The sequence below is a fragment of the Protopterus annectens genome, chromosome 9.part0, assembly GCF_019279795.1.
Source record: "Protopterus annectens isolate FY-2018-M chromosome 9.part0, PAN1.0, whole genome shotgun sequence".
NCBI lineage: Eukaryota > Metazoa > Chordata > Ceratodontiformes > Protopteridae > Protopterus > Protopterus annectens.
The window spans coordinates 783386148-783401174 of NC_056743.1; the positions used below are offsets into that span (position 1 = coordinate 783386148).

The window sequence follows — 15027 nt, forward strand, 5'->3', positions numbered from 1 at the left end:
TATGTGGAATCGGACGTCCACATTGGCATTTGCCTTTCCTGGATGACACTAAACCTAACCACAGTAAAAAAGGCAAAAAATGTATCCCCCAATGAGGCGGTTATATGAAAAGCTGAAACAGCAGCCACTTCAGTGAGCAGACCGCACATATGGGTGAAGTGTTCGGACTGGTGGCAAAGTTCTGAGGATGATATGTGCATACATCACTTTTATAGCCTATGTCCGATAGCAGCCTACGTGCGACATACCATTGACCTCTTTAGTAGTAAAAGTCTTTTGTATACTGGCCGACATCAGGTCACTGTGGCAGCAAATCCCTCATGTAAAGAATACAACAGAGGAATAGAAGGATATTTACAATATTTTACAACAGCTGGAGGGTTTAACAAAAAGTCATATGAATAAAGGAGAAAGAAATGACAAATTAAAAGAGGCAAAATAAAACAAAAAAATAAAATAAAAATAAATCTGGACACAAATTAGATGAAAAGGACAATCAAATTAGTAACAAGATCACTACAAACCTTAACTTTTGGGCCACATGAACAGATAGGGTACACAAACCACCAGTAGCAAAAACCAACACTAAACAATAAAGAAAGTGGAATATAGTGCTGAACTCCTGACATTTAGCAGGAGCTATCGTCAAACAATAGGAGAACAGGAACAATACCCGGCACGCGATCGTGGGGACCCAGCTATATGTACTTAATTCATTCCATATGCTGGGAATACAATGAATTAAGAATGTATCCCTCTAGCAAGTCATTTTTTTTTGGTGTAGATTGGGTGTTTATAAATTCACTGGTTTTATGAAGAAATGGAAGACAGAGAGAACTGAGTCTTTCATGGCTTGAAAAGTGAGAGACAGGTTACCTCACATTACCCAGCAGAGGCTGCTGAGAATAGAGAGTGCTGTCCTAATTTACTGAGCTAAATGAAGGATTTAAGGCCTTTAATTTTCTTCATTATAATTCACTGGAGCCTTTTTAGTTGCATGATATGCTTGGATGTGTACATAAAGGGGCACTACATTCGATGGATCTGATGAGGGAATTGAACAGTGACAGGATAGCTTCACTGGGTTTTAAAGTTATTCCCTTGGAAATTAACTATGCTGCTTAGAATTTCCTGACTATGTTGGAAACATGAAAATCAAATTGTTGATACAAGTACCCAAGGTCTCATGACTATGCCCGTCTGAACAGGAGTACCATTTATACCATATGAGATGGGAGTAGATTTTTGACAGATACTATGAGCTGTACATTTTAGCATTTAACTTGAGAGTTTCAGTTTTATCTGGTGTGTGCATATTCCATCCCTTGCTAGACCTGCTTAGCATCAGTGGATAAGCAGACAACAGCGCCCAGCTTATAGTAATCAAAACATTGGTGAAACATAATGCTAGGATATTGCCTTGGATGTCTGCAAAATAAATGGCAAAAAGGAGAGGGCCCAGCACTGATCCTTGTGGTACTCCATGTGTTACAATTTTGCAATCAGAAAGGGTACCAGAAACTTACAACACGGAGCTGTTGGATACCAAATATGCAATCCAGTGGACAAAGTAGAGTTTACATCAAGTCTACCTAACTTTTCAACAATACCAAGCATGGGGAGTAGAGTTAAACACCTTGGATAGCACAAGATATGCTGTACAAAACATCTGTAAGCTTTTCAACTAACTTCAAGCTCACTAGGTTCGGGAGACAGGACCTGCTCACAAAACCAGACTGATTTGGGTCTAGATCAGTTAAGTTGCCTATGTTTACATAAATGAGTTCTGCTACAATATGCTCCATGGCTTTGCAAAAAACACTGGCAACACTGTTGGGTCTATAGTTAACTAGGTCTGTAGAGCGACTGGCCTTCTGCAGGAGTCAGTAGCTGTTCTCCAGGCATCAGGCACAGACGCACTGTACAGGTTGAGGTTGAACGGGTTAAATATAGCTTTCAATAATCCAAACTTTGATGATAATACATCCCAATATGTTGAGGATCCCACAAAAATATTTTTAGCCTGTGAAAAGTACTTTAAGACTTATTCGAAGATTATTTCAGTGCGAACTAAAATTTTCAGTGAAGGCAGAGGCAACAACATGGGTAGGTGGGGTAAAGTAAGCACAACATTTATCTGGTAATATAATGGCTATATCCTTAGGATTAGAATGTGTGGTGATATGGATGAGTTCAATACATTCTTGGACATTATTCCCCAAGTTCCTTGACAATCAAAGATTTGTAGTTAGTAGTATATGTAAGCACCCTTACGTGTGCATTCTACATTTTTAATAGTGTTCTTAAGCTTCATACTGGCATGTTTGACTGTAGTCTTGAGTTAGAGGGATGGGTGTTTCTTACAATTAGAAAGGTTTACTCCAGAATTTACCATTATTTTGGGGTAGCAGAGTACTGCCTTTTCCATGTAGCTATTTAACCATTGATAAAAGCTGGAGGTGAATGTGGCAGCCCTCTTAGCTGGGACTGTTTGCAGATGATTGCTGAGAATCTTTCATAGGTCTTCAACACAATGAAGCATGATGGCCCTGGAGAAGTCCCTAAATACAGTCTTGTTTGGAGATATAGTGGTACCACTAGGCCTAACGGTGAAGACCCATTTGCAGTCAGACTTTATAACTGGTATAAACATGGTGGGTGGGGTGCAGACAGGGGCTACATTAGAAAGGACCAGGATAGGGATATTACAGTCTCTAATGAGTAGTTTTAGCATTTGCTCCAGTGCACTGGTATTAACAAAATCTAGGAAACTGAGCATATCTATTTCAGAGCTGTCAATAAATACTTGGGTGACTGAAGTCCCCTAGCAAGAAGGTACTTGGCTTGGTATTTAACCCCTCAATGGTGTTAGGGAAATTTTCATAATCTTTGGGGGACACTGACAGGGATCTGTAGATCGCAATTAAGTAATATCTGGATTTAAGAGTCATTCAGATCTCCAGTAGCTCAAACTTAGGATCATGAGTGATTTGATACGTGAGGTAATGGCGTTTGACAAACACAGATACTCTCCCACAGTTACCATAGGGCCTGAAGGTATGCTAGGCCTTAAATCCTCATTTACTAGTACTGTTATTCATTATTTATTTTATTTATTTTACATTTATTGGCTGGGATTGTCCGACTGCGCTGGATAGCCCTTTTTCAGGAGAAGCCTGGGGAGAAAAGCTCCACAAACATTACACTATGACAACTAACAAAGTTTTACAGAAAATGCCTTTTTACAATAAAAGTAAATAAAAAGTATAAAATAAAGCAATATATACCAGTATATAACAGTGTTGCTGAAACTGTAATAAAGAAGCAATAAATAAAACAAAAAGACAGTTTGATACAGTGTACATACAATATTATCAAACAAGTAAGGTGAAAAGAAAACATAGTAATGTTTTAGTATTGCTAATGGAGGGAAATGAGAGACGTGAATTATAATTAGTAGAGTAAGGAGGTAACAGCTCTTGGTATAGACACCAGCTATCAGCAAGTTAAGGAAGGCTATGAAGAGCACTGAGGTAAAGAGAGTAAGAGGTCAGTAGAGCAAGTCAGTATAAAGGGCAGATAGGAAAGCATAAGAGGGATAGTAGTAAAGATTAAATGGGGTCAGAACAGTGACAGGACCAGTGACTTTTGAAGTATTCTTTGGTGGCAGCTTTGAGTTGTTTAAGTTGGTTGAGGGATCTAATCTGTATTGGCAGCATGTTCCAGGAAATAGCGGGATGGCTATAAAGATTGCATCCTATTTTGGTTCTGGGTTTGTAGATCTGTAGAAGGTCTTGGTCAGAGCTGCACAGAGATCTAGTGGGAGTACAATGGGTGATAAGAGGAGATAAGCTGGGGCAGTAGGAAGGGTGATATAGAACTGAATGACTGATTTGGAGCTGGTGAGGTTTAGGTGTTTTAGAGGAAGACAGTGATGAGATTTATATGTTTGGTGTACTGCAAATCTGGCTACTTTGTTGCAGGTTGATTCAAATTTGGTGAGGAGAGAGGAGTTGAGATTAGTAAAATTTGAGAGCTATGCAACAATGTTACTTTAGCTTTGTTAGTGAGAATTTTTTTTACTTCTGTAGAGGAGACCGAATTTTAGACAAGTCTTGCAGATATAGTTATTAACATGCAACTCAAACTTAAGTTGGTCATCTATTATGACACCTAAGAGTTTAGTGTTGGATTCAACTTTGATCGCAGTATTGTTGAGAGACTGTATAGAGTAGGTAGGTTTAAGGTGGTTAAGATTTTTAGGTAAGAAAAGTAGGAGCTTTGTTTTGTTTGGGTTCAGTATAAGTAGGTTGTTAGCGAGACAGGTTCCAACTGAGTTAAAGGATGCCTGGGTGGTTGAAATTAGTTCAGAGGGGGTGTTAGCAATAGTGATGACTGTGGAGTCATCAGCATATTGTACCAGGGATGACTGGGGGCATGAAGTATGGAGTAGATTAGTAAAGATATTAAAAAGCAATGGGCCTAGAATAGAGCCTTGGAAGAGCCCCACTTTTTACTGGGAGAGAAGGGGAGATGGCAGAATCCCATCTCACTGACTGGTATCCATCAGTGAGACAGCTGGAAAACCAGGCAACAGCAGAAGTGGAGAAATTAAGGTTAGTCAGGAGGAGTGAGTGAGACACAGTGTCAAAGTCTTTTGAAAGGTCTAAGAAAAGGCAAGAGACGAGTCTGCCATCATTTCTGGCTTGAGAAATAGTGTTTAGGAGGGATATTAGAGCAGTAGTGGTACTATGTTTGGGGCGAAAGCCATGCTGTGTGGGTGTGAGCAGGTTTTCCTGTAGAAGGTAATGTATGACTTGCTTGTGTATGCATTTTTCCAATACTTTAGAAAGTGGAGATAGGATTGCAATAAGCCTAAAGTCAGTGATTTCTGTGGAGTTACCTCCTTTATGTATAGGTATGGTATAGAATTCTTTCCAGATAGAGCGCACCTGTAACTCAGAGACAGACGGATTTATCAAGATAGATACTGGGAGAGGAAGTGAATCATCTGCTAGCTGAAGGAAATAGGAAGGAATATTGTCTGCTGATGTGGAACACGGTTTTAGTTTGGTGAGTAAAGATTTGAAGTAGCTAGTACGAACAGATGTAAGTAAAAAAGTAGCAGAAGAGTGTGGAGTAAGACAGGACTTTGAGGAATTTATGGTCTGGTTGTTTTTAAGGTTAGTTATGTTAGAAAATGACAGGTCAAGAGTAATCATTTTAGATATGGATTCGATGAAGTAGGTGTTAAAGATGGTAGCAGTTTCTTCGGGTTTCTTATTAGGGTAGGGATTAGGGAAGGATGGGTTCCTGGGATGTAGTATGTGGTTAATAGAGTTCCAGAATTCTTTGGGATTTGATCTTTGGGAGGTAGGAGGGTTAGAGTAGAATTACTTTTTTTTTTATCTTTAATAATGTTTTTTTTTTTTTTTGGTCAGATTTTTGAGTTCTTCATACTTTTGTAAATCGGTGGGGAGTTTAGTTTTCACCCATGTTTTCCACATCTTGTCTTTAGACTTCATTAGTGTGAAGGCTGCATAAGTTAGACAAGGAGAGATGTTAGACTTCATACGAACTGTGTGCAGGGGTGCAAGGCTATTGAGAATATTAAGGTGGCTAGTGTTCAAAGAATGGACAGCTTCATTGAGGGGGAGTTGGGTCAGGTTAGCCCAGCTAAGGCTAGAGAGAATGTCTCTAAAAGCCTGGCGGCAGAAATTAGTCAGTTTGCAGCAGATTATACATCTGTGTGGCCTGATGAAGTGTGGTTGTCTGCTGGTTTTTGGGTTGGTGTCCAAAAAAGTGGCCAGTCTAAGAATAATGTCTGCTACACTGAAGAAAGGCAGAATGAAAAAGTTGTTTCATCATCTGCATTACTCTTTTTTTTCTCTCCAAATGTGTTAAGATACCTTTGGAGGGTTTACCAAAAAGGGAATTTCTCCACCAAGAATAGTTCAACAACTGTCTTTTGATGTCTTCTGGTAAAACCTGTACCCTAAAAGCAAGACATGGTGTCTGATCAATGAACCCATGCTAGTGACCACATAGACTACATCCACTATTTCATAACCACATTTACTTGCATACTTTCCAATTCCTTGGGAGAGCTGAAACAGTTTCCAGCTTCGTGACTTGGGAGAAACATCCTGAATTTCTTCATATAGGTCTCCAATTTGCATTAGGACTTCACTGATAGTCAATAATATGCACTCCATACTGGCTGAAGTATACACCTTCTTAATGAACCTGTCTAGAATCCTGCTTTTCCATGTTGTTCAGTAAGGTAATAAAGCCTAGTACCAGCTAACCACATTTCAATAATTCCAGGGAAATCACTGCAGGGTCCTCCATTGAATTCTTATAGGGGGAACTCTTGAATCTCCTGTATCCTATATAACCCCATCCAGCTTCTTAGATGCAGATGTTGGGTGTTCAGCTGCAGGGAAGCAGCTCTAAAGACACTTTCAAAAACTTTGAAAACCAGTGGGACTGCTGCGACTTTCAGTTCTTTCAAACCAAGGACATTGAAATGCCTGTTTTTACTGTCTTGACATTTCGCCTCCCACTTAAAATGCTCTGTCATCTTAGTGAGGCTATCTACAAAGGACACATCATTCTGTGGAGTTCCTGAGTAGAGAAAGCTCCCTTCATCCAAACTGCACCTAAGGAGAATGTCATTTAATTAATGTAGGCCTAAGTCCTCCTTATTGTCTACCTTAGAAGATAAACTGGTATCTGCGATGTAACAGGTTTCTCTCTCCTGCTTAACTTTCTCGGGGGGAGTGAGAGCTGAATATCTGTTTGAAACTGCTTGCCGGTGGAAGAAAATTCCTCACTAAATGTTTGCCATCTTGAATGCAGTGTAAAAGAAGGCACCATTCTGGCTGTGATGCACTCAGGAGACATCACCTTTCGCAGTGTCAAAAAATATGTCAAACTCCTAATACTGAACTCCGTACATTTCTCTTACCTACTCCCACCATACTACAGAGGCATTAAAGATGGAAGACAAAGCCCTTTCTCTTGCGAGAATGTTTCCATATTCATAAAGGATTCGCACACCTCCAGACTGGTAGCCCAACATAACGCATCAGAAATACTGCAGGTGCAGCTAACATTGGGTAAGACAGCGATTCAAGTCGTAGCCTGTTTTAGGTCTCAACCATGTCCCAAGACTCACACTATACATTCCTAAGCACCCTGGAGAATATTAGGGTCCAACCTAACACTCTCATACTGGGTGACTTCAACTATCCCTCCATTAACTGGGAAAACTACTCATGTATCAATACACTTGCCCAATGTTTCCTGGAATTCATTAACTCCAATGCGCTGGACCAGCTCGTTTATACCCCCACTAGAGGTAGCAACATCCTTGACCTGGTCATTACTAACATGGGTGACCATTGCTCTACACCAATAGTCAACTCTTCCCTGGTTAGATCCAACCACAAACTAATCACCTTGGAAATCCAAATACCCCCCCCCGCAATAACTACCATGAAAAACTTCTCCAAAGCTAACTTTGGGCTCATAAAAACAGAGGTGGCTAACTTCACGGCACCCATGTAAATGGAGAATAGTTGCATGACCGCCGAATCATACACCAATGCACTGCATGAATACGTACACAAATGCATGGATCTCAGCATACCCAATAGAACCAAGACGTCCTCCTTCAAAAAAGAAAGTCAATCTGCTGGTCCCATGCCATAAACAAACTCTACAACAAGAGGAGGAAACTAAAGCGAAATAAGGTGAAGTCTCCAGACTGGAAAAACTCCCTCATCAGCCTCAACAAAAAGTTGAAATCCCTCATCAAATCCTCTAAAGCTAGCTATGAAAACAGAATCGCAGCAGACAGTAAAGACAACAACAAGGCCTTCTATAGTTATGCAAAGAATCTCCATGGCAATACCCAGATTTGCTCTGAGCTACTGCACAATGGTACCTCCTATACAGAGCCAACAGATATTGCCAATATACCGACCGACAGATTCAGTACTAACCCCCCCCCCCCCCAAAAAGGGACAATCACAACACCAGTAGATTGCCAGGCACCCAGTATTACTGCTGCACAGGTTAAAACAGCACTGCCCAAAGCCAAGAATACAGCTTCTATGGGACCTGACAATATCCCTGGCTGTGTTCTACATGAACTACAGAGTGAACTGGCACATCACCTGTGTGCCCTGTTCAATCACAGCCTCACCTCAGGCTTTATCCCTACCAAATGGTGCACTGCTATAGTCATCCCTTTTCACAAAGGAGGAGCAACTACAGACCCTGGGAACTATTGCCCCATTAGCCTGACAAGTCTGATATGCAAAGCTATGAAATGCATCATAATGGACCTAATAAACAAGGATACAGGGAATCTCCACACTCTGGATCCCACACAGTTTGGTTTTGTGACGGGTAGATCATAACTGCTCAACTTGGTCGACTTCTTTGAGTCAGTCACCAGAGCTGTGGATGAAGGCAAGATGGTTCATACAGCCTTCCTTGATCTGGCCAAGGCCTTTGATACCAGCCCCCACTCAGGAATCATAGAAAAACTCACTAAGCTAGGCATCAATCCCTATATCACTAAGTGGGTTGCAAACTGGCTCACAGATAGCACCCACAGTGTGAAAGTAGCTGACTCCACGTCAGACTACTGATCAGTCACGAGTGGAGTCCCACAGGGATCGGTCCTGGATCCCCTCCTGTTTGGTATCTACTTCTCAGAAGTCCAAGCCAACATGAAGGGACTGGATGACAAAGTTTGCAGATGAATGCAAGTTGGGAGCCATTACTAACTCCACAAATGATGTTGACATCCAACAGAAAGGCATCACTGAGACCAACAAGTGGTGTCAGAACCATGGCCTTAAGCTCAATGCCAAAAAATGTATAGTCATCCCCTTTGGGGAAAACCCAGTTCCCATGAAATACCACATAGATGGTAGTCCACTGAACACATAAGGCGTTATGAGAGATCTGGGAACACAGGTTGACAGCAACCTCTCTTTTAATCACCACATTGCCACTGTGGTCAGACAGTCCTTCTATGTGGCACATCTCATTACTAAGGGTTTTGCATCCAGGAAGTAAGAGGTCATAGTCTCCCTCTACTCTTTCCTCATTAGGTCAATCATCGCGTACAATGCCCCATTTGGCATATACCTCACTAGACACCTGCAACAACTGGAGAGGCCGCAAAAGTAACTCACAAAGAGGATCCTAGGCCTTAAACACTTGTCTTATATGGACAGACTAAAAAAAAAAACTACTCTCTGTCTCATATCGCCTACTTAAAGACAATCTCTGCTTGACTTACAAAGCCATGTCTGACCCAACTCTGTTAAAAAAGCTACACCTAAAGAAATCCCAATCCCTCTGCACCACATGCTCCACAGACCTCAACCTCATTACCACAATCAACAGAACATGCTGTAGGGACAGGTGCATAACCCAGTGACTGCCCATGCTATGGAATAGACTTCCCATACATGTCAAACAGAGCACCTCACTGGCCCTCTAAAAGAGAAATCTTGATGAGTGGATGGGAAATAGAAAATTCGCCCCCGGGATCACTCCAGTGGCTCTACTCAACAAAGGCACTGGGAACTAAGGTCTGATGGCACAATGTCAAGGTAATCCTATGGGTTAGGCTTGTAAAAGTTCCAGGGCCATTAGTCTAGTACACACCTATGAACCTATGAGAGCACTACAGCCTGAAGTCAGAGTCTAATGTTTGGAGGAAAGGTGAATGCAGCAAACATTTTTTTGTACTTGACTTAGGATGTGTTTTTAACTACCTGTGAGACTGTTTCTAAAGAGTAAGACAAAGGCTGACTGAAATATCAGATGCCAGTGAGTGGCAAACCAACTCACTGGATGTGAAGTCCTCAGGCATATGTGATGCAGCTAGGCTAACTTAACTCTCTTCATCCTGACATCTCTTGAGGGTACTGCCCCCTCCAAACTTCTTGTACAACTTCTGAATAAAAGGCAGGCACCTCTTTTTATCCAGGAAGCAAGCATGTATCTCCACTTACAGGAGGTATCCACTCATCAGAAAAGTTCTCGGATTATGGCCATTTGGAAAAATGTCATCAGTGGCCGATTGCCATAAGTTATGAAAAGTACAGCAAAAGTGATTTTAAGAATATTTTTTCAAAGTTCCCTCTGAAAATCAATATTCTCTGGAATCTACAAAGTCAAAAATGCTTCCACAGATTCTTGTACAAAAATCAAAAGCAAATACTAACAAACAAAACTTATACGACACAAGTGAAATTTCTGAAGCTTGGATTTCTGTAGCAGGCACCTGGAAACAGCATCTAGCAAATGTGTCTCAATTTCATCTGAGGCCTGTGGAGCCATATGCGAAGAAACTGGACTGCCTGCCTCCAAACAAGCCAGGAGAGGCGGCTAAAATGGGCCCTAGGACTGATGGTAAACAAGGAAATTCCTCAACAGGTCCAATGTCTTCAGGACCTGGCAAAGTCAGTGTGGTCTCAAGCTTGCTGCACCTTTTTTTTAGTTTCTACATATGCCTCTTTGGCCACTTTTTCATATTTTTGCTTTCAATCTCTTTCAGAAACCTTTTTTCTGATGTTCATGAAGTGTTTCACCTATGGAATGGGCGGACACAACTTGCACTAAGGCCTCGAGTTTTCTCTGATCCAAGAGGCCCATGAAGTTAAGACCCAATGAAGAAGCATCTTTTTCAAAAGATCAAACAGTGTTCAGAGAATACCTGGTAGTCCACTCCCAAATATATTGAAAATAATTTCTAGGCAGAATCTGTTTTCTTCAGGCACACTTTTGTAAGCTTTTCCAATAAAATCACGGACCTTGGAACATATTTACTGTACAGTTCCAAACAAACAAAAAAAAAGGCAAACTGAAAATAATTTAGCCAATTTCACATAAAACAAATTAATAAAGATTCCTGGTATAGGTTATCTTGTGGAAGTCGCTTGGAAGCGGGCAACAGATATATAACCAATTACTTCTTGCAGAAAAAAGTGGAAATGGTGTGTCCTGCTTCTTGTTTTAGTTGTTCATTTGAGTGACATCCTGGGCTGGGGACACAGTCCAGCTCCATTCTAGGGATATCTCATAATGCTCTAGTAGGTAACTGGAAGGATGGATATTTGCCTGTGGTAGTCCTCATTGGACAAGTAATCATAGTGCAGTACTGATCTTACAATGCAGACAGACAAACACACAGAATCTGGAGAACAAAACAGCAGCATTCTTCAAAGAATCCATTTAGAATGACAAGTTACTGTAGTCTTCTAACCACTGGGGGACCTAAATCTCAGACAGCAAAAAAAGACTACCTTCTCTTTTACAGTAACTGGCAGACTGAGTAGTGAGGTAAGAAGCAATGGAAAATTAGGCCAATCCTCCTCAATGCTGTAAAGAAATCTGCTTAAGTGACAAACACTGACTAGATGTTTTATATGTACCTGCTGCCAAGATTGATTTGAAGATCATTACAGAATTCTTTCAGAGTAAAACAAACAACTGTAAGTTTGTACAATATAGTTACTTATGTCAGATTATGAATGAGAACAAAAACAGAGTTGGTCTTCCTGACAATTATAAATTCATGCATTTCTGGCAACATAACGTTAAAAAAAGAGAGAGAAAGAGAAAAAAACATCAGCATACTGTTTTTTGAGAATCAACCATTGCCTTGACAAAACTGCAGGATTCATTTGTGCAGGAACGGACAGTCTCTGTTCTCCCTTCCCGGAAGAGGCGTGTCATAGAAGCTTCATATGTCAAACAGAAAATACCTTTATCCTGGGTTGGAGACAGAAAAGAGAGGAAATGAGTTAAAAAAGACAAAAGTTACAGATGAGGGGCTTTATGAAGAGAGAGATGGGTGAAGGGTTGTATGAAATATATAATGGTGATTGCGTTCCTTACCCTGTAATGTGCAAGCTGCAGTGCCAGCTGAATGAAGGCATCAGGGCTTGTCTTGCATTTCTTTATCAAGCCTTTTCCAAATTCTCGGAATGGTAAGACATGGAAGTCAACATCATTAGCCAAGGCTTGAGCAACATTCAAGGAAGTGTTTATTATTTCTTGGCACTGTTACAACAGAAAAATAAGCAATATATTAAACAAAACTGCAACAACTGTACCTTTTTCTGAACAGGACAAACCAACAGAATGTACACCAGTAAGACTGTGTCTACTACAAAAAACAATTACCAGCATAGTGAAACACAATAAGCATAACCTAATAACTACCGTAGATATTAACATAAAAATGGAATGAGTCAAAACATCATACCTTCAAAGGCTAGCAACCTCTAATAATCTGACCCAACTACTAAATGATAGAAAAAGACCAAAGATTATATTACAAAAAATCCTATATTTGACATCCTATAATTAACTTCCCAGTTTAAAAAACATTTTTGTTCTACCCAATACAATCAAAGATAGTTGTTCTACAACTGCATCATGTCATTGCAAGCCATCAAAACTACTCCTGAAATAATTTGTTCTGGATCCACTCATGATTTTAGCAAATTCACATTAAATTCTGAGACAGAACACATTGATTGGGCACCTGTCTGTGACTGTAAATATCTTACTACAGCTCATTCAATCTTCCACAGTTTGATAAATCCATCGAGGACAGACTACATCCACTAGCTAGAAAGACAATAAAAGCTTATTCAACTCCACGGCTTGCCCTGATCAACAAACCTAAAAGATAGGGAACAAGGCATGGTTGACATGGAAAATATCTCAAAATAACCCCTCTTACTTTCAAACCTACCTGAACTTCAACTGCAAAGCAAGACTTCCAACAAATATGACAAAAATTGAACATATCAGGCAAAAGCAAATACCCTATTTAACACAGCCTAAACAGTTTTGTCAGCAAAAAAATCCTATGCAATCATATTTGTTTTCTTAAAATGATGCAAAATAAGAAGTTCTGTACTCACCATAACGTTCCATGTTTGTAGTCCATCTTGCCCTTCATTCTTATACATGGGTTTGGAGCCGATCGTCGGCTCCGACTAGGTCTTTTTAACAAGCTCAAAGTCTTCTAGTTGGCTCATGGCTAGGTAGGTATCCCATGGTGCACTACAATCTCCAGATCTTGTTTGCTGCTAAGAGAAATAATAACAACCATATAGAAAGAACCCAATAATAAAATGTCTCCAGTGAATAATAACAATACTCTTCTGTCTCCAAATACTTCCAGAATGGAGGTAGGACGGTGGGTTCGTAAGAATAAAGGGTGAGATGGACTACAAACATTTAATGTTATGGTAAACATGGAATGTTATGGTAAGTACATAACTTCTTTATGTTCTGTAGTCCTATCTCGCCTTCTTTTTTACACATGGGACAGTGTCCCTAGCACCTTATTCTTGGGTGGCTCAAGGAAAAATACTCCAGAGTACCGTGGAACCAAATCATGCTCTACCCCTGGAGGTCAAATCCAATTTGTGATGAGTAACAAATGTGTGAGGGGTAGCCCAAGTTGCTGCTGCACAGATATGATCAAGTGGGACCCTGGCTTGAAAGGCTGCAGAGGTAGAATGAGATCTCGTAGAATGAGCCTTAATTTTGAAAGGTAAAGGCTTACCATCAGAAGTGTAAATGTGAGCTATACAGCTAGAGATCCAATTAGACAGTGTCACTTTGGAAACTGGTAGACCTTATCTGGAGTCGGAGTAGGAAATAAATAATTGGTCTGACTTCCTGAATTCCTTAGTCCGGAGCAAATAAAAACTTAATTGTCTATGAACATCCATCTGATGAAAAGTACAGTTTTGTACCTACCATAAATGTAGATATTCGAGGATCCACATTGCTGCAGTCCTAACTATTGGGTAGTCTGCTGTCCAGTCGGCCCGAATACCAAAGTATATGGCTGACATCGGTCAGGGCGCGTTAGACTGACGTCAGTACGTCAGGGTACTAATGCGCATGACCGACGTCATATCCTCAGTCTTTTCTTGCCCCAGATGTCAGAAGACCCTGAAAAGATAAGGCCAAAACCAAAAACTCCAAATATACCTGCACCAAAAATATGTACAATATATACAAAATTACCAGAATATAACCTCACCTACACAACCACCCCTAAACACAGAGGGGAAGGAGGGAGGGTAAATTGGACTGCAGCAATGTGGATCCTCGAACATCTACATTTATGGTAGGTACAAAACTGTACTATGTTCTTCATTCCACATTGCTGCAGTCCTAACTATTGGGTAGAATCCCAAAGCAGAGGTAAGGGAGGCTGGCAAATCATATGGAAGCAGGAACTGACAACATGCCTTGCAAAATAGCTGTGGCAAAACCAGCCCTAGACTTAGAGTAGAGAGGAAGGTGATAATGCTTAGAGAAAGTATGTACTGAACTCCAAGTAGCTGCCTCCAAAATATCATAGTTGCCACCCCTTAGAAATGCTGTTGAAGTGGCAGTAGCCCTAGTGGAATGAGGCCTAATCCCAGCTGGAATCTCCTTGCCATGATGGGAATAACAAAATGCAATGCAAAACCCAATCCACCTAGAAATAGTTTGTTTTGACACAGGCTTGCCCTGCAGACCCAAAGCAAAAGAAACAAACAACTGCTGAGACTGCCTAAATTCCTTAGTCCTGCTCAAATAATAACGCAACTGCCTGTGTACATCTAAAGTGTGCAAAATCTTTTCCCCTTTATTTTGAGGATCTGCATAAAAGTAGGCAAATGAATAGTTTGGTTTAAAGCCACACTAGAAACCACCTTAGGCATAAAGGAAGGATTAGTGCGTAAAGATACCCTGTCCATATGAAAAATCAAAAGGCTCTACCGCCATAAGGGCCTGTAACTCAGAAACCCTTCTTGCAGAAGTAATGGCCAACAAAAACAGTCTTCCATGACAAGTATTTCAATTCAGCAGTAGCCACAGGCTCAAAAGGTTGTAGAGTAAGTTTCTCCAACACAAAATTGAGATCCCAAGCAGGAGTAGGAGCTCTACGTGGGGTCTTATATTCTTTGCCCCTCT

General features: G+C 40.6%; 1 protein-coding gene across 4 annotated transcripts in view; it reads right to left on the reverse strand.

The window, feature by feature from the left end:
* The window catches only part of CPT1C (carnitine palmitoyltransferase 1C), a 1701035-nt gene that overhangs the window by 396755 nt on the left and 1289253 nt on the right, over positions 1–15027 (reverse strand). For 2 of the 4 annotated variants that reach the window (XM_044083414.1, XM_044083412.1), the window contains exons 14-15: positions 11932–12096; positions 11671–11805 (exon numbers count right to left, since the gene is read on the reverse strand). In XM_044083414.1, coding sequence (XP_043939349.1) covers positions 11671–11805; positions 11932–12096 — 300 coding nt within the window. The remainder of the gene's footprint in view (positions 1–11670; positions 11806–11931; positions 12097–15027) is intronic. The other 2 variants (XM_044083411.1, XM_044083413.1) reach the window with 1 other exon arrangement.